This window comes from Phoxinus phoxinus, assembly GCF_949152265.1.
Source record: "Phoxinus phoxinus genome assembly, chromosome: 22".
NCBI classification, from domain to species: Eukaryota; Metazoa; Chordata; class Actinopteri; order Cypriniformes; family Leuciscidae; genus Phoxinus; species Phoxinus phoxinus.
In genome coordinates, this window is record NC_136897.1 from 1,523,523 (window position 1) to 1,544,854 (window position 21,332).

Sequence of the window (21,332 nt, forward strand, 5' to 3'; positions counted from 1 at the left end):
ACGTTTGTTGTGAATAAAAAAAAACTTTTTCCGTGTCGATGAGGCCTTCGCAGGGGAAAGTCTAGTTGACACGGTCTCTGCTGAAGCTTCAGGGCTGTGTTGTGGTCATGTCTCGGCGCAGGTCTTTCATCTGATCCAGATCCGGCTGAGTACGGTGGACCAGTGTTCCCAGTTCTGGCTGACCTAATTTATGCAGCCTAATAATCATTTTACATGATTTGAATAATGTAATTATCCAATCACATCCTCTGCTGAGGAGAAGTCACTTGATGTTTTTGTTGCGCATTGAAGGATTTTATGTGGCAAATGCATTTCCATCATAGTTAATGCGCATGTCTTTTTATTGGATAGAAAATGATCTGCCTCAACTGAAGACATATGTTTTTTATGTGCATTTTGGCATCCCAAAATTCACCTAAAAATAAGTGGATGGAAACGTAGCTAGTGATATATTTTCAAATCACTAGTAAATTAAAATATTGTGTAATAAACATGGGTGCCAAAATAAGAGGTTATATAATATGTTAGGAAATTGCACATTTGCAATAAAATGTTCTATGTAGTCTGATTTATTTATTTTGGTAATTCCACAGTTGGTTAAATTTCCATGTTAAACAATAATTGCATTTGAGTTGTACACAGTAAGGAGTTCCCCAGGGTTCAGTGCTGGGACCACTTTTATTAACAGAATATGTAGAGATTTTATTGTATTTGAGATATAATATCCAAATATAAGTTTGCTCTGCATGTTCAATGTAAGTTCATCAAGCTTGTTCAAAAATGTTCAAAAACTTAGTTTTTTTCTTACTCTAGGAAACTTACATTTTAAATTTCAAATAGATAAAATAAATTAAAATATATATTCACTGAAGACTATTTTTCATCAGACACAACACTGTATGCTTATAGTACAAATTGAGGCTGGTATACTGAGTTATTTGCTAAACTAAGACTACACACATTATTTGCAGTTATTTGGGCATATTCTTTGGCTGTAATTTAACATTATAATTTAAATAAATGATAATGCCCATGGCAATGTAAAAGGTTTCATATGAAATTTTTATTTGTAAGATTTAATGTATGAATGTTTCAGTTTAAACAACAACAACAACAACAACACAAATACACTGCTAATGGACAATTGCTTGTAGGACATGCATTAAAACTAAGATCTCACTGTTTCTTACAGTCATAAATTCTCACAGAAAGGAGTGAATCCTTTGCCTTATATGTCCCTTGTGTCGTCTTGTTGAAGGGTCTGTCCTCATAAGACCCTTTCCACTCGTTAATTGCCCTTTCAGAGCCCTTTTAAAGAGGACAAAGTGTTCCGGAAACAATACCTTTATAGCCATTTAAAAGTTGTACATAAAAAAAACACATTTTAGCCTTCACCACATATCATCTAGAACTACGTCCTCAACACTTATCTGCCCATTGCCAAATACTTATTGCTTCAGTTTCAATCTCTAATATTCTGTTCATTTCCATGTCATTCTGTTATGTGCAGCGTCATGGCCAGGGGTTTGGTGTTTTTATTTGGCCATGTAATGATCCAACCCGACCCTGCTTCACAGATCAACGCCACAGAGAGTGATCCAAATGAACCGAAGACATGCATGAGGAGAATGTGACACCGTTAGTTTGTAGAGTGATAGCATGCATGATGCTTGATGCATGAAGTTAGCCCTCTAACGTTAAGTTAGCCCGCTAGCATTTGCACGCGTGGTCTCGCCTATCGACCGTCTTATTTACACTCGAATCACTGGAAGGATACGGGTTCTATCCATGATTTCAGTCCTAAATTAGTAGTGATATTGGTAGCATCACTGCTAATTTATTGTTCATCTGTCATAATGGCGAATATATCGGATGTGTGTCTACCTCTGAGTGCAGGTGAGGACACGTTTGAGCTGCATTCGGTGCGGTTGGAGCTGGAGTCCGTGGAGAAGCAGATCCGTGATCTGCTGGGGAGGCAGGCCGAGCTGCGAGACCGACGATCAGCGCTTGAAGTATCACGCGCCGATGCTCACAAGTCAGTGGTTAGTAACTTTTCGACTCCGGCCTCCTCTACTCCGTGTATTTCTCTGCACAGGACCCGAGCACCCCTGGTTTCGTTTACCCCGACACCGACACAGCACCATGGACCCTGGATGATGCCACAGCGGAAGACACGAGCCAGGACCAGAGCAAGGACCTCTCCGCCCCTCCCGGTCTTCGAGATCTCCACCCGGAACCGCTTCTCCCCTCTTCGCGAGACGGAACGCGACGACGCTGTGATCATCGGCAGTTCCATGGTCCGGCATGTCCGCGCTACCTCAGGTAAAGGTATGGTGCGCACTCACTGCTTTCCTGGTGCTCGTGTTCTCGATGTCGCTGCGCAGGTCCCCGAGATCCTGAACGGTGACGAGCGCGTCGGAGCTGTCGTGCTGCACGCGGGGGTGAACGACATCAGGCTGCGGCAGACGGAGGTTCTGAAGAGGGACTACAGGAGCCTGATCGAGACGGTACGCAGAACATCGCCTGAAGCAAAGATCGTCGTGTCTGGACCGCTTCCCACGTACCGACAAGGACAAGAAAGGTTCAGTAGATTGTTTGCACTAAATGAATGGTTGATGTCATGGTGTAATGAACAGAGACTGCTCTTTGTAAATAATTGGAATCTGTTTTGGGAGCGACCTAGGCTCTACCGTGCTGATGGCCTGCACCCCAGCAGAATCGGAGCGGCTGTTCTGTCGGACAACATCTCCAAGACGTTACACACCATATGACTAGTAAGTCAAAGTCCTAATCACATTCTTTGCTGTCCCAAATTAATTGATATAAGTACCAGTGTAGAACACTATATAGAAACTGTGTCTATTCCTCGTTTAGTGAGGCCAAACAATAAATCTACTGCAGGATCTAAGAAAAATCTAATTGTGATTAAACCAGAAAATCTCAATATTAGTGAACAAAAACAATTTCTAAAGCTAGGTCTTCTAAACATTAGATCGCTTACACCTAAGGCGGTTATTGTAAATGAAATGGTCACTGATAATAGCTTTGATGTACTCTGCCTTACTGAAACCTGGCTTAAACCAAATGATTATTTCGGTCTTAATGAGTCCACTCCACCAGGATACGGTTATAAGCATGAGCCCCGTCTGATTGGTCGTGGCGGCGGTGTTGCAACAATCTATAGAGATATTCTTAATGTTACTCAGAAAACAGGCCACAGGTTTAATTCGTTTGAAGTACTTGTTCTAAATGTTACGCTCCTAGATGTAAGAAAGAAATCCCTATTATCTCTAGCCTTGGCTACCGTATATAGACCGCCAGGGCCTTACGCTGATTTCCTAAAAGAGTTTGCAGATTTTCTCTCAGATCTATTGGTCAATGCCGATAAGGCAATAATTGTTGGAGATTTCAACATACACGTTGATAACACAAATGATGCGTTAGGAGCTGCGTTTACAGATTTATTAAACTCCTTTGGGGTCAAGCAAAACGTTAGTGGTCCCACTCATCGTCTTAATCATACTCTAGATTTAATTATATCATATGGAACCGATCCAACCGATATAGATATTATACCGCAAAGTGATGATGTCACTGATCATTACATGGTAACTTGCATACTACGTACGGCTGAAATGTGTCATGTTGCGCCACGTTATCGACCAGGCAGAACAATCCTTCCAACCACTATAGATAGATTCTTGAATAGCTTACCTGATCTATCTCCGCTCCTCAGTGAACCCAAACAAACAGAGGAACTAGAGGAAATGACTAGCAGTATGAGCACCATTTTCTCTAGTACATTAGAAACTGTTGCACCAATTAGATTAAAAAAGGTTAGAGAGAAAACTAAAGCACCATGGTACAACAGTGCTACGCATGTTATCAAGAGAGAAACTCGTAACTTAGAGCGCAAATGGAAACAAACTAATTTAGAGGTCTTTAGAATCGCGTGGAAAGACAGTATGTCACGTTATAAAAAGGCTCTAAAAGCAGCCAGGGCTGAGCATCTCCGCAAACTAATAGAAAATAACCAAAACAATCCAAGGTTTTTATTTAACACCGTGGCTAGATTAACAAATAAACAGACATCACCTGAACAAAATATTCCGTTACATTTTAATAGTAATGATTTCATGAATTTCTTCACTGAGAAAATAGAAAGCATCAGAAACACAATTGTAAATGTACAATCTTTGACAGCGTCTTATGATTCAGCCTCAATTATCGCCCCTCAAGAACAACTACAGCGCTTTACAACTATAGGACAGGAAGAGCTAAATAAACTTATCACTGCATCTAAACCAACAACATGTTTATTAGATCCAATACCCACTAAACTACTGAAAGAAGTGTTACCTGTAGTGGAAGAGCCTCTTCTCAATATTATTAACTCGTCTCTATCTTTAGGACATGTTCCAAAAACATTCAAGCTGGCAGTTATAAAACCTCTTATTAAGAAACCACAATTAGATCCAAATAACCTAGCAAATTACAGACCCATTTCAAATCTTCCATTTATGTCTAAAATACTAGAAAAAGTTGTGTCCGCTCAATTGTGCTCTTTCTTGCAAGAAAACGATATCTATGAAAAGTTTCAGTCAGGATTCAGGCCACATCATAGCACAGAAACTGCGCTGGTTAAAATTACAAATGATTTACTTTTAGCTTCTGACCAAGGCTGTATCTCAATACTAGTTTTACTCGATCTTAGTGCTGCGTTTGACACTATAGATCATAAAATACTCTTAGATCGACTTCAAAATTACACTGGTGTTCAGGGACAGGCATTAAGCTGGTTTAGATCGTACCTATCAGACCGTTACCATTTTGTCCATTTAAATGGGGAAAAATCAAAGATAACGTCAGTAAATTATGGAGTGCCGCAGGGATCTGTATTAGGCCCCCTGCTATTCTCAATTTATATGCTGCCACTTGGTAATATTATAAGAAAACATGGAATAAGTTTCCACTGTTATGCTGATGACACTCAATTATATATTTCATCTAGACCAGATGATAACACTAAATTATCTAAAATGACAGAGTGTGTTAAAGATATAAAATATTGGATGACGTGTAATTTTCTTCTATTAAATTCAGATAAAACGGAGGTATTACTGATTGGTCCAAAAAACTGCCCTCAAAATCTCTTACAATACAACCTTAATCTAGATGGACGTCCTGTTACTTTATCCTCTACAGTAAAAGACCTGGGTGTTATACTAGACCGCAACTTGTCTTTTGAAAATCATATTTCAAATGTCACAAGAACAGCCTTTTTCCACCTTAGAAACATTGCTAAGCTACGTAATATGCTATCAGTTTCTGATGCAGAAAAGTTAGTTCATGCATTCATGACCTCGAGACTAGATTACTGTAATGCTCTATTAGCTGGTTGTCCTGCATCCTCAGTAAACAAGCTACAGTTAGTCCAAAATGCAGCTGCTAGAGTTCTTACTAGGTCAAGAAAATATGATCATATAACACCAATTTTATCATCTCTACACTGGTTACCTATTAAGTTCCGTATCAATTACAAAGTATTGTTACTGACCTATAAAGCCCTAAATGGTTTAGCTCCTGTGTATTTAAGAGATCTTCTATCGCCATATATTCCATCGCGCTCTTTAAGATCGCTAAATTCGAGGCTTCTGGTCGTACCTAGGATATCTAAGTCCACTAAAGGAGGGAGGGCGTTTTCACATCTAGCTCCTAAACTCTGGAATAGCCTTCCTGATACTGTCCGAGGCTCAGACTCGCTCTCCCAGTTTAAAACTAGATTAAAGACGCATCTCTTTAGCCAAGCATTCACATGATGCATCTCATACCTTTTATACTACAGTTAAATCAGATCAAATGCATTCATATTAAGAACAGCAGCTACGCTAATTATTTCCCATCTGCCTTTTTTGTTGTTATCTCGGGACGCCTGTCCCGAGATAACTCAAATAGAGTTTGTCAGCTCCAGTTAGTATCCAGCCTCTCATGGAGACTTCAGATGCCCCAACGCCTGTGATGAGACGACTCGACGCCTGTGAAGAGACGACCCAACGCCGGCGATATGTTATGCCCTAAATTTCATGATTAACTAACTGTATTTTTGTATGGATATTTTTGAAATGCATTTTCTGTAAAGCTGCTTTGAAACAATGTGTATTGTGAAAAGCGCTATACAAATAAACTTGAATTGAATTGAATTGAATTGTTTCAAATACGTATACTTAAATATGCTGCATTTGACAGGTTTTTCATGGGAATACTGTGGGTTCCAGAGGTCTGAGATATTACCTGGAATGTAGATGTATTAAATTGAATGACATTGATTGACGTTTTATTACAAATCATGCTGTGCTGTAGAGAACCTATTGTGTTTTTCAAGATTTTAAGATGAAAATTGATCAGTGTCATGTCACGAGGACATAATTAACAGAATACAGACATATGCGGTACTGCAATTAAGCTCTTTTTTCAAGCACAGGTGTCGGCAATCTGTTCTTCACTTTCCTCCACTCATCCTGCTCTCAGCCCATTCATCGCTATGGAAACAGACTGGATGGATTGCTCGACTGCTCAGTGATTGGTATGACGCCACAAATGACAGTGCAAGATCATGACTTGCTACATTCAGCATCTAAGGGACTAGCAAGTTCACAAGGGAGAGAATACAAAAATACATCTACAGATTGTGTTTTATTGTTCTAACCAAATCACTTGTTAACTATAACCAACAACAGATTTTTGAAGACTTTTTGTGCAACAAAGTTTTACTTTAAACCCTTTAAACCCAAAGTTTTACATAACCCTTCAAAATTAGAGAACACTTAAAATTACAACAATCGACTGCCGTGATTTCTGCCAGGTCAATTGCAGGTCTGTGTCGTTGATTGATAAGCTGTGGCAGAGGCAATTGAAGATCCCAGTGTAACAATCTAGCCTTGCAGGAACTCGCGCGACCAGCTGCACTAATTAGTATGGTTGTAGAACACAGAAAAACGCTATCATCACCATCCGTCAGCTGTCACAATGCACAGTATATTCATGTACATGGTGCTGCCACTGGTGACACTAACTCAAGATCGATAGATTTTAATTGCTTTTCGCCACTTTTTCTAGTAGCATGGGAAAGAAGCTCTTGAAGGAGTGATATAAGAGATACTCATGAAATGCCCAGAGGATGCAGATAAGGTCATTCAGGGTGTAAAGGATTAAAGAATGTACAAATGCATTAATGCAAAGACATTTGATGCATACAAGTGCATACAAGTTTAATTTGATTGTTTTATGTATAAACAAATAGTTTCATTTCTGATGGTTGCTGCATAATGGTTCTCAAACAGTTAACAAGTACTGAGACCATGACAGTTTTCCTAAGCTGTGTAATGTTGAACAGTCAGCAAAAAACGATGTGAAGAATGCCTCAGAGCAACAACTCAAATGAATACGTTTTCTCAAAGGTGATGGCAAAAATCTGCAGATTCCACATAACATATATTGCACATAATATAACACGATGTATTACAGCAAACATGATACGGGTCTTTCCTGTTCTGTGGTATCTTTTAAACTTTGCAACATGCTTGTATTGTCATTAAAGGATATATGTAAGCATATGTCAGATTTTCAGAAATATTTTTTGGTCAAGCTCTGATAGTTTATTAATAATAATTGGATTATTTACAAATTGGCAATAAGATTATCAGGATGGAAATAAAAGAGCTAAAGAAATTGTGAGGGACAGAGAGTTCATTATTATCTTTTTATTAAACCATTTTCTGTAATTCTAACAAACAGGATGGAATAAGCAGACAAAACTACCACAAAAAAACACATCCATTGCTAATACTTAGATTATTATTATTACGCGTCCACGTGCCGAAGGATATTTTTCCACCATTTTGAATGTTGAAAATCCTAGGTCGTTTGTTCGATTCGCACACATTTTGGCATACATCATACCAAAACCCTTATGACAATTTTTTTATCAAAAGAAAATTGAGTAATAAAAGCATTGCAAAGATATTAACCGCTCAATCAGTCTGGCATCACCCATTTTGATTATTTGACTTACATAATTCTGTATCTGCTCAATGCACGGTCCAAACTTAACGAAACTTGACCCACATAGACTACACGTCATTCTGTTGATGCACACCAAGTTGCGCCAAAATCTGCCAATAGGTGGCGCTACAACTAAAAACCTGTCAAAACTCTGCGACAGGCCGATCAAGGAAAATGTAATTTGATGTGTAGTCTATCTTCTTCAGGGCAAGTGCTCACAGCCAATCGGATTTCAGCAGCTAATAACTTTCATTGTGAATGATTTTTTAAAATGAAATTCAACAAGTGCTACTATAATAAGCTAATTTACATTTTTGCAAATATCTCTCGAATCGTGGTGGCTAGAATACAAATTCATCAATCCTCTGTTTTTGCCATCCACTAATTTGCCTATTTCATGTTAACACAATGTCCAAACTTCCCTAAATAAACGTTTAGTTTGCAAAGACATCTGTGATCTCCAACATGATTATTGATCATTTAATAGTACCTTCAATGTATATATATCCTAATGATACTGAAAACATATTTATATATTTGTCAGTTGCCACACATGACCAATTGAAATGAGCAGACAATATGATTATTTTTCTTAGAATACATTATTTATTTAAAGAGACATAGATAGATGGCACGGTTTCACAGCATTCCCTCAAACCCAAAATAGTGCAATTATTTCTTATGTTCACTTAATTCTGATATTGTGAAACTTAATATGATTTCCATCTTTTAAAATGTTTCATACAATGTATTAAAGAGGACCTATATTATGTGTTTTGCCTGTTCATCTTTCTTTAGTGTGTAATGTTGCTGTTTGAGTTTGAAAAAGCCCCTCCAGCGGGAGTTATTCTCTATATCGGTCACGGTAATGGTGCACAGCAAGGGACGAAGATGAAGATGAAGATGAAGATTAAGATAAAGAGTTAACACGGTATAACAATATCCACAAGGTAAATCTATATGAAGAAGAGCAAGACCGGACAAAGGTGAACTGAAAACACAGGACTTAAATACACAGACAAACGAGGTGATAACGACAACACACATGAACATTATGATACATACAAACATACAATATACTTTATTGTCCCCTTAGGGAAATTTGTCTTGGGCTTAGTGTATGCTGCATTTCCAGAATAAAGAATAAATAAATAGATAAGAGTTAATAAAAAAATTCTAAATCAATCACAGAATAAATCAATCACATGTATCTCACCTAAACAACGAATGATTTGATGAAATCAACAGGCAGGGAAATAGTGCAAACAGAGTCCAAACAGGGTGATGGCGTGACAATATCAGGCCCTGTTTACACGAGAACGTTCGCGGGTGAAAATGTAAAAATATTTTATCGGATGTGCCTTTCGTTTACACGGCAACAGGGTTTTTGGGGCTTAAAAACGCAAAAAAGTGAAACCACCCTCCAGAGTGGAGAATGTTGCTGTTGGTGCATGAACAGTATCTGCAAAGTTGCTGCGCTGAAAGTTCAACGTAAGCAGAGATATTGTCTTTTAAAAATCAAGAAGTTTAATGCCTACAAAAACGACTCGAATGGGACTACAACGAGATACTTCCCGGGTTTTATACGTAGCTAACCCATATATTTACATCAACCCTCCCTTCGGAATATGCAAAAAATGGGGCATGGCCATATTTCGGCGGCGTTGTGGAAGTGGAAGAATTATAGTGGAGAGCTGTAGCCATGCCGTCGAAAGTGTGTTATTTTCACCCAGCTGTCATGTCTTCTGTGCTCGGCTTCCTATGGACGCTGTAGTTCGTCAACAATGGCTACAATTTCTGTTTTATTATGTTCCTGAAAATTACAATCGTAGCTCTCTGTGCTGCGCATTTTACGGAAGACAGCTTCCAGAATCTCCACGAATTCAATTCCGGATTAAACAAGAAACTGTTTCTAAAACATGAAGCAGTTCCAACTTTAAAACCAGAGGCAGCCATTGTTGGGCCACAATCTGTAAGTAAGACTTAATCATTTTAAATGTTTGCATGTATAATTTCAGACGTAATGTTTTAGTTTTATCAAGGACGTAAACAAATGCCAGCGCTCGCGTTATAGCCACTTAATTATGCTATTTCGTGTGTCTATGACAAACGCGTACAAACATTTTGAACCTGCAATTTGTAATTATGTACTAATATTGTAAATGTATTTTCCATGTATACTTTATGAAGTAATTTTTAAATTTGATCAAGAACGTAAACCAATGCCAAAGCTGTTTGTTTATAGTAGCCAGTTAGTTCGATGCTATTTTGTGTGTAAGACAAACGTGTAAAGTAAAAATATATATATATGTAATCGCAACAGCAAACTTCAGCTGTGGTATTACTCGGTCATTTATTCAGTTATATTAAATGTTTAATCAGGAGAAACCCGTATCTCAAAAGCTAACAAGTGTCAGCAGTGGCATTTTCAAGTAACAGCGTATCGAAATTATTATATAATAATAGTAGAATAGAATAATAATAATAATAAAAATTTACCATTCAGAAACGTTTTGTAAGAGCCGTGTTTGGGGAGGTTCTGCTTGACTCTCTTCAGTGCCGCTTTCTGGGTCTGATCTGGCTCAAACTGACGGCAGTATTGAAACCATTATTTACATTTGACTGGAGCACATGCAACTTTCGCCCGTAAAGGTGATGGGCGTGAAGTTTCCGGACAACGTGCACTGCGCAGTTTAGCCAATTACAACGCACCAGCCCAACTAACCAATCTGAGCCCATGCCTGTTTCTGAGGGAGTGGTTTCATAGAATCAGGAAGTCAACCGGTCGTTCAAATGACAGAGGAGAAAGCGGCTTACAATAAAGGTCAAATTTATGAAAAATAAGGCTTAAAAAAAAAAAAAAAACGAAGACATGTTATATTGCACCCCATAAACACAATCATGCAAAGAAAAAAAGCAGTAAACCACCCCTTTAAACATGACAAACTGTGTCAGCGTCTCTTTCACTTTCAGTGCTCCACATCGCCACCTAGCCGCCTGGAGTGCACACTACATCCAATCTCACACACTTTTGCATCACCATATGCACGCAGATTCCCCCCCCCCCAATAACGCTCGTCTAAACGCAGAATAAAAAGTGATAACGCAAGGCCACTTTCGTGTTTTCTCTTCAGATCGTTTGTTTCCGTGTAAACAGCCTCAGTGTCAGTGTTTCTGAACTCCAGAAACGCCTCCATTGTAGTCTTGAGTTTTTTCTGTGAACAGACACGTCACAATATTCCTCATTTAAATAATTAATGCGCAGAATAAAGGGGCGGGGCCTAGTTGAGGTGAGTTTTTGGGACATTTCCCAAACACACTCGAAGCGCTCGACATATCAGAACACACTGCTCCAGCCGACCAATCAGGGCACGGTGTGCTTTTCAGAAGGAGGAGCTTCATAGAGACAGGAATTAAAAAAGGGTACGTTCTCATACAATGATGTAACTCGCTGATTAACTACAGGACCATTGAACAATGCATTGTTGGAGAAACTAACCAACTAGTCACGACTGTTTTCCAAAACCATAGTAACATGGTCGCCCCTCTGTAGTTTGAACCACATTAGTTCAACCATATACTGTAGGCCTACGACTGTCGGTAATGGAGGAGTAATAACTTCTTCAAAATAAACTATTTGCAATCTCTGAAATCTCAGTGGTTCATGTAGGTTGTCTACAAACCGGAAGGTTGGTGGTTCAATCCCCGGTTCCACTTGACCAAGTGTCGAGGTGTCCATGAGCAAGACACCGAACCCCAGCTGCTCCCGACGAGCTGGATGAGCCGTGCATGGCTGACACTGCCGTCGGTGTGTGAATGGGTGAATGTGAGGCTAAATGTAAAGCGCTTTGGTGGCCATTAGGTCTGTGAAAGCGCTATATAAATGCAGTCCATTTGACCATTTACCATTTATTTAATGATTGATTCATCGCAGGTTTCCTCATTCATCATACTCTGGGGTTCCCTTGCGCACGCACATGCGCACTCCTCATATACAGCGTTGATTGTTGACACGCTAAAATATACACGGATGCATATTCAGATTTAATTAATGATATAGAAAGCACTACATATTAGCTTTGCCCAAGAGCATGATCTATTTATGTCCACATGTCATTTAACAATATGCTTCTAACTACAGGTCGAGAGCGTAAATGTGCAATGCTGTTTGTTGGAACTATGGTTGACCGGATTGTTGAACTATGTTAGCAATGACAGAACTTGTGATCATAGTTGGCTAGCGATGCTTTTGGGAACATTCATGCATGAAAACCTATATATGCCAATAATATGCCCTCTAAAAATTGACCTATTTAACAACAGAGAAATAAAATAAATTTTGATAGAAATGTGTCCACTGACATAAGCCATGTTCAATCAAACCGATGCGACTGCTAAACAGAAAGAACATGAGTCAGATGCCCTAAAAACAAGCATGCCACAGCACACATCCTCTGGTTCTGATACCCAGGGTGATGATGACAGCTCCAGTAATGAAATGACCCCGGCTCCCCCACTCCAGGGCGGTGGACGAGGACAGCCTCGGAGGGCTTTTCAGGGGAATCAGTGAAGTCAACTCGCCATGTGACCCACAAAGAACCAGCATCATCCAGAGAACTCTAGCGTGTCCAGTACAAGACAGCGCTGGATGAGGAACACATAAAGAAGCGTACATGGGTACATTAGTGCACTGAGCTGAACAGAGCAAGTGTGTGTGTGTGTGTGTGTGTGTGTGTGAGAGAGAGAGAGAGAGAGAGAGAGAGAGAGAGAGAGAGAGAGAGAGAGAGAGAGAGAGAGAGAGAGAGATAATGTTGCGTGTTTGTCGAGGTGGGGGGGCACTACATTGATTATTGAGACAGATTTGATTTGACGTCGCTGTCAGGTTTCTGATCTCAGTGTAATTCAGGATGTCATCTGCAGATAAATGAGAGAGCTAGCTGAGATATAACAGAGGCAGAGCAGCTGCCATCGACGCCATATATCCGTCCCATGATGCCCGAGGACGTCCAGCCACTGAGGGCCCAGACAATCATGTCTTTCTGAAGGACATTTATTTTGTCTCAGTGTGTGTGTGTGTGATCGGAGAACTCCACTGACTGCAGCAAACTCAACAGATAGGGGCTGATTTTGAACCAAGATCCCCAAAAGAATGCATGCAACTTTTTATGAATTAAACTTAAGGTAACACTTTATTTTACAGTGTCCTTGATGTTACATGTACCGTAGTAATAACAGTAAATTATGCATAATTACATGCAACTAACCCTCAACCAAACCCTAACCCTATAGTAAGTACATGTGGTTAACTAATATTACTCAGTACTTAAATGTATAATTCCACTGTAACAATGACACCTTAAAATAAAGTGTAACCAAACTTAAATATGAGTAATTAATTATATATGAACAATTGCACTGAGGGTCATTGGAACAAGTTGTGAATCATTCAACATTTAATTTAGAATTGCTTTTAAATTCAGTTTGAATTGAGTTTGTAAACAGGATTAAGAATTGTAATTCAAATTTGAATTAATTAGAATTAAAAATCTAATGAAATTCAAACAAATTCAAAGCTGAAGCCATACATGTTTTTATGTGGAATTTGACACAATATTATACAGTACACACTACATATGGAATATTTTCAGATGATTTTAATAATAATCTAATTTCTTTCTAAATTTATGATTTTATAAAGCAGTTGACATATTGAATCTGGGTAACACTTTATTTTACATGTACTTACTACAGTAAATTATACAAGTTATTTACCCTAAAGCAAACCGTAACCTTAACCCTATAATAAGTAATGCAGTTGATTAATTTTACCCAGTACTTATTTGTGTAATTACACTGTAAGGACACCTTAACCAAAATCTGTTTTGTTGTCTTTGTGAATTGTTAAATGTAATTAATTGACCAGAATGTACAGCTGTTCTACGGTACAATACTTGCGATAGTAATTAAATCTGTAACAGAAGTATTTTTGAATAATTCTGACCCATACTCTGGATCATTCAATAGTTTTTCTGCATCATTAAAACACATCATGTCACTGAATATTAACCGGTTATGCAAAATTACACTTAGTGTTTTTTAGCCAAATAAAAACATAGAACACTCAATTGATCTGTTGCATATGTTGTCTCCTGATATCAAAATATGCCTTTAGGGATTTGATTCGCTTTGGAGGCGATGATTAATTGTGTCTGGTTTACACAATTGACTGAGGTTCATACAACTTTATTTATTATGCAAAATGCAAGATCTGTAAAAAAATTCTCTCCAAACTCCCTAAACAGAGGCATTTTTCCACTCTAGTTATCAGACGGGTGATTGATGACAATAATTAATCCTTTCAGTGGAAAAGGCTCATTTGCGGCAGTGTACCGCACAACAGCATGATGCATTTACTGAGCCGACATCATAATTCCTCCATAATTCACTCCTTCCTCGATGCTCACATCGCCATTTCTCTTTGTTAACATCTAAATATCAGGACAGGCGCTTGATAAAGCTATTTAAGCAATGCCACATTGCCAAAAGAGGAAGAAGGAGGAGGCAGAGGAATGAAGAAGGGGAGGACATCGAGCGCTGGAAGTGCTGGCGGCCGCAGTCATCACATGTCTCCATCAGGGAAAGGTTAACATGATGGGTTGTGACAATCTCTCCTGGCAGGCTTGCAAATAGCTCCCTTATAACCAGGAAATTAAATAGGACAAAAAGATAGATTCAGAGTGCTGGGATTTTAACAGAAGAATCCACCTGGGTCTTTTTTATGGCGATGATAATTAACTTTATGTTCATATTAGGTCAATGTTTCAGGATGCTCAATACACAATACTGATGTGCACAGAGTGAAGAATCGTTGTTGATGTCATTAGTGGCGCTTGCTCAGGGAAGCTCAGAATTATATTCTATAATACAAAGCCTTATAGCAGACATTTCTACACTGTGCATATACACATTTGTCTTACAGTACAGAAACAAATCAATTGTATAATATAAACTATTACCAAATGACATTTGATGGGAGTTTGGTATAAACAGAACAGTGATAATAAAATATTTCTACAAGTAAACTAACTTAACAATTGAATGCATTGATAGAGTAAGACAAAAATAGTAGGAATGGCAGAATGCATTATGATGCAGGTAGTAGAGTAGTGGTTAAGTGTCTGCAATGGTAATGCATTGGTTGTGGGCTGAATGCCCAGTAGATCTGACATTCTCCATCACCACTGAGACTTTTAGCCAGGCATTTAACTTGAGGTGAGGCCAAGGGACTTGTAAAGCAGGATCAGCTAGACCATTTTGCAAGTCAAATCATGTATACCCTTTGCAGAGCAATGGTTTAACAAAAACTGAAAGACTTTTCAAGGCATCATAGTCATGATCTTAACATGAAGGCTGCTCCAAAAAGTAGACAGCAACATGATGACGCCTTTTAATATTTCCATTTTATGCTAAATCTAGGGATGCATTGCATGTTTCCTTTGTGGATAAGGCAATCCCAGAATGCATGGCAAAGAGCACAGCAGGGGAAAGACATTTTACGTAAATGATCAAATCAAGGTTTATGTGCAAATATTGTGTTCTATGCTTAGTGTACCGCTAACATGAAAATAACTTCTAACATCAAATGAAAGTTCATGCTTTGTTTGACACAGAGTCGCTGTCTTTTTAGAATAATCCAAATCAGTCACTTATGAAGTTTCATTTGGGTTATGATGCTAAACATTTTGTACAATGCATATATATATATATATATATATATATATATATATATATAAAAGGAGACCTGGTGTCCTCATCGTGCCAGGGAATTGTGAAGGAAGGGTAGTGAAGAGATGAGATGGTTCCAGGTAAGGGGGCGGTGTCCGACGGTCGCACGCACCTTTCTCTTTCCTTGGTCTGAGGCGCGAGGGGGGACTAGTCCTCTTCTATAGGCCCCGACAACGGCGGGGAATAGCATCCCGGCATCCCAGCCCGTCAGCGGCGCCACGCGTGTTCTCTGTTCGGACCGCGGGTCCGGCGACTCACAGCTCCGGCGGCACGGGAATCCCTCCGCGCTCCCTTCCTCTCCTCTCCAATCACCCCCACTCCATTCGGGAACCTGGCGAAGGGAGGCGAATTAAGGGAGGGGGTGGCGCTGATTACTAGGGAGAGGCAGACGATCCGTGTATATATATTTATATATGTGATGCGATATGGGAAAACCCGTCGGATGTCGCGGTGGTACATTTTCAGTAAGGACTAAAAATAGATTGGGTTTTCATTAAATTATTATTCTATAACATCTTGTTTATCATCTCTGAATATATCTTGGGAAAATTCACTAGTTTAGTACAGAAAAATAGCGATTTATTGTGGCAAGCTTAAAAGACTGTGTCTTTCTCTTTAAGAACATGCACATCGGAGCGGAGGTGAAAAAAAAAAAAAAAAAAACATATATGGTGCGTTCAAGTCATCCTGGGAAGTTGGTACGCACGATGTGTGAAGTCGTGTTTACGATGGCCGGTGCGTTCAAGTCACTTTCGTCGGAGTAAGATGGCGGAGTACTTTCTCTTAATTAATTACACAAAAATACAGCGAGGTTCTTAAACTCTAGTTCTAGAAAATGAAGAACAAAGATTTGCATAAGGTGTGGTTTGGTCCAAAGTGTGTAATGTCCCAAATGCAGTTTATTGAAATATTGGACAAATACAATGTAAACAGAATAAAAAATGACTTGAACTTGACTATGAACATAACATAAACCTGGCCTTGGCTTGGCTTGGCTTGGCTTGGTTTGGCTTGCCTTGCCTTGCCTTGCCTTGCCTTGCCTTGCCTTGCCTTGCCTTGCCTTGCCTTGACTACGGCCTTGCCTTGCCTTGATTTGACTTGTCTTGACTATGGCCTTGCCTTGCCTTGCCTTGCCTTGACTACGGCCTTGCCTTGCCTTGATTTGACTTGTCTTGACTATGGCCTTGCCATATGACTATGACCTTGTCTATGAACATAACATAAACCTGCACTTGACTATGGCATTCCCTTGCTTTGACTTAACTTGCCTTGACTATGTCCTTGCCTTGACTATGTCCGTGGCTTGCCTTGATTTGACTTGCCTTGCCTTGATTTGACTATTGCCTTGCCTTGCCTTGCCTTGCCTTGCCTTGCCTTGCCTTGCCTTGCCTTGCCTTGCCTTGCCTTGCCTTGCCTTGCCTTGCCTTGCATTGCCTTGCCTTGCCTTGATTTGACTTGCCTTGGCTATGGACTTGACTTGACTTGACTTGACTAGGGCCTTGACGTGACTTGACGATGGCCTTGCCTTGCTTTGACTTGCCTTGACTTGACAATGGCCTTGCCTTGATTTTACTATGGCCTTGCCTCGCCTTGCCTTGCCTTGGCTATGGACTTGACTAGGGCCTTGGCTTAACTTGACTTGACTAGGGCCTTGACGTGACTTGACTTGAAGATGGCCGTGCCTTGCTTTGACTTGCCTTGACTTGACAATGGCCTTGATTTGGCCTTGCCTTGCCTTGCCTTGCCTTGCCTTGCCTTGCCTTGCCTTGCCTTGCCTTGACTTGGCTAGGGCCTTGACTTAACTTGACTTGACTAGGGCCTTAACGTGACTTGACTTGACGATAGCCTTGCCTTGTTTTGCCTTGCCTTGACTTGACAATGGCCTTGCCTTGCCTTGATTTGACTATGGCCTTGCCTTGCCTTGACTTGACTTGACTAGGGCCTTGACTTGACTAGGGCCTTGACTTGACTAGGGCCTTGACTTGACTAGGGCCTTGACTTAACTTGACTTGACTAGGGCCTTGACGTGACTTGACTTGACTATGGTCTTGACATGACATGACTCCCATGACATGACTAAACAAAAAGACAAAGCTAGACAAGAGACAAGAGCTAGACATGAGGGCTATAAATACACAAAGACTAATTACTAACAAGATACACCTGTGAGCAGAGGTGGGTAGTAACAAAGTACATTTACTTGAGTATTTTTTTGGAAAATGTCTACTTTTAAGAGTATATTTAAATGTGGGTACTTTTACTTTAACTCGAGTACATTTCTAATGAAAAAACTGCTCCTCCATTGCTTTATTTTAATGTAATACATGTTAAGAAATACATAGTTTATTCCAAGCGCAGTGTATCTTTTTTTCTGGGGCATGAGCGATGCCTCATTCACAAATAAATCACTCTTTTGAGTCGAATCTGTTCAAAGACTTTGTTGCAAAGATATCTAATTAAGATAACAATAATTATTTTAATTAAATATCTATCTAACAAATAACATGCTATTGTATTTGTTTAATGTTTGTCTTTTACTTGAGTACAGTTTTTGGATACTCCACCCACCTCTGCCTGTGAGTAATTAAGATGATAAACCAATGAACCGAGAAACACCTGACAAGAACAAACCAATTGAAACATAACACATGAAATAAAGGAACCACATGACCAGATCACATAAAGGTAACAAGAAATCACATGACACAATAACAGGAAATTACATGCCTATGGCAAATTTCAAAGTAAAAGACCCCCAAAAAAAAGAAAAAAAAAGAAATAACAGTGAGTTTATGCTTAAAATAAGAACAAAATAAAATTGTATGCCCCATTGGAAAATTTGGCTTATATGTGTTCATTTTTTAAGCACTCATTCATTTTTTTAAATCCATTTTTCAGTAAACAAGACTTAATATCTTAATATAAAAGTAATTTTGCTTCTCCAATAAATGTATCTTGACATAAGAATGCTTAGATATTTGTACTGGAGAAGACAAACATAATGTGGAAGAAAAACAGTGTAGACATCAAGGCAGCTCAGTAGGTTTTGAAACAGGGCTTTACTCTATAGAGTCAGTGAAACGATTTGATTTGTATTGTGAAGACCACTGTAGAAAAACATTGTAGACTTCAATTCCTTAAGGCTTAGTCTTTGAACTGTCCTGTCGAGTACACCTCACCCCACACACACACCCTGTGCTCCCAGCCACAGTCTGTCTCCTACATTATCTGCCCTCCCCCAGTCCTGTTTGTTACACAAGGCTGACCGACCAAGATGATTCATGAGAAGCAGACTTTTTCGATTAAATCATCTGCCAAGATGCATTTGAACAAAACCATTGTCTTCGCTTCAAGTGCATTCAGCTAGCCTCCTATGTTCACAATGTTTGGTTTCTATTCTTTTGAAGATTTGCGATTTCAGATCAAGACCAGGCATGTGTTTATGCAGAAATACAATCTTTTTTTTATTTGAAGTCTCTAGGAAAAAAATATTGTCACCAGATTGAATGTATAAGGGCGTATACACTGCTAATGTTTTTCTTGCTTAGTATTTTTGCCTTGTTTTCCAGTAGAAATATCTAAACATTATTAAATCAAGAGAAGCAAAATTATATTATACATTTTATTGTTAACTTAAAATAATAATAATAATAATCATCAGAATTAAGTGAGTTTATGCTTAAAGCAAGAAAGAAAAAAATCAGAATTCAAAGGGAAAACAATATTCTTTTTCTGAACCCACAGGCATATATTTGTTCTGGTTTTTGGTTCACCACATTTTGACACATTTATCAGAAAACAAGACTTCATATAAGTCATGTTGATTCTTCAGTAAATGTATCTTGATATAAGAATGGTAGACATTTCTACTGGAAAACAAGAAAGTGTAGAGAAATAAAAAAAATACATATACCTACACTGGCAAAGTACAATTGGTTGGGATATGACCGACTGATGTTTAATGGACTTTCTGTTAAACCATAGTCTTCAAATGTCTATGAATATGCCACAGCACTGAATGTCAAATTGGGGTTCGTTAATACAAAAGCCAGCTCACACCTTCAAATAATCCAAAGTTAATCAAACAGCCCTCTTGCCAAACTTAATAACATGCCACAGGCTTTTCTGAGATGCTTTCAGAGCGTTTTTAACTGCGATGGGGTTGCGTTTGTTACATTATCCTCTTAGTCTAGTGGGATGGAATCTGCAAGAGATTAATAACATTTCACACTTGAGTAGGAGAGGGTGTCAGCCGAGGAAAGAGGCACTTGAAGATTAAAATACACACACAACATATACCATGAGGATTTGGATAAACAAATACAGGCTAGTTTAATACTAGACTTGCCTTAAGGGTTGAATCGAGTGGACCAGTCAGTTATCTGTGAACAAACTTTCACTTTATAACAAGCACTGCATATTAATAGTCATATTAATTGATGTTTTTTTGTCTAATGAGAGTCAGATGTCATGTTGAAGTCTTTAAATATCATTATATAATATAGTATCAAATTAAGTGACAATGTTAATGTAAAATGTATGTCTTTAAGCTCCCTTAATTGTAATATTTTTTTCAGAAAACAAGACTTAAATAAGTAGTTTACTTTAGAATTAAAATGTCCTAAAAGTTTACTCACCCCCACATCATCCAAGATTTTCATGTCTTTCTTTCTTCAGTGGAAAAGAAATTAAGGTTTTTGAGGAAAACATTCCATGACTTCAATGGTCCAACGGGTTGAAGATCCAGATGTGAGTTTCAGTGCAGCTTCAAAGTCTCGACACGATCCCAGCCGGGGAATAAGAGTCTCATCTAGACAAACCAGCGGCCATTTTATATAAAAAATAAAAATTGATATACTTTGTAACCACAAATGCTCATCTTGCACTAGCACTGATGCGCCACACATTACACTGTTAACCCTCGCTGTAAAAAAAGGCCAAATTCTGACATTATCAAACCATTTACCATTAAAACAGTAATATACCGTAGAAAACAAAAATAGCCTACAGGAATATACAGTAAATTAACAGCGCTCAAAATCGACACTCAGAGGCTGTTTTCCCAATCACACCCTATACCCTCAATCACTATTCTCTACATTAGTTCACTAATATAGTCCACTTGTGAGAGTGAATGAAAAGAAGTGAGACACCGATGAACACCTGATAAGCTGAATCACTGAAGGACAGAGACACAAGAACAGAAAAAGAGAAATACAAGAACTACAACTGACTTCCAGCCACACTGAGTGTGAAAACAGTTTACAAACCTGTTTACGATTATTTATTTCATACATGTACAAAAGTTATTGTTGAGAATTAACAGATATTTTTTTCTGATGTTTTATTGAATATAATAAACTTTGTAGTCAGTATTTGCTTTAATTGGGCTCTTGTACCTTGACTGTAACATTAGTTTCTCTCTGGCTGCTGTAACTGTGAGTTTATAAAGCACATTTGTTATGGCAAGAAAAGTCAAGAGAAAA

General features: G+C 38.7%; 1 protein-coding gene across 1 annotated transcript in view; it reads left to right on the forward strand.

The window, feature by feature from the left end:
* The first annotated feature begins 1,696 nt into the window (after positions 1-1,696).
* Positions 1,697-21,332, forward strand: part of LOC306990571 (uncharacterized protein) — an 82,145-nt gene continuing 62,509 nt past the window's right edge. Inside the window, exon 1 of the mRNA XM_079597542.1 lies at positions 1,697-6,105. Within this exon, the coding sequence (XP_079453668.1) occupies positions 1,857-2,771 (915 nt within the window). The 5' untranslated portion in view covers positions 1,697-1,856 and the 3' untranslated portion in view covers positions 2,772-6,105. The remainder of the gene's footprint in view (positions 6,106-21,332) is intronic.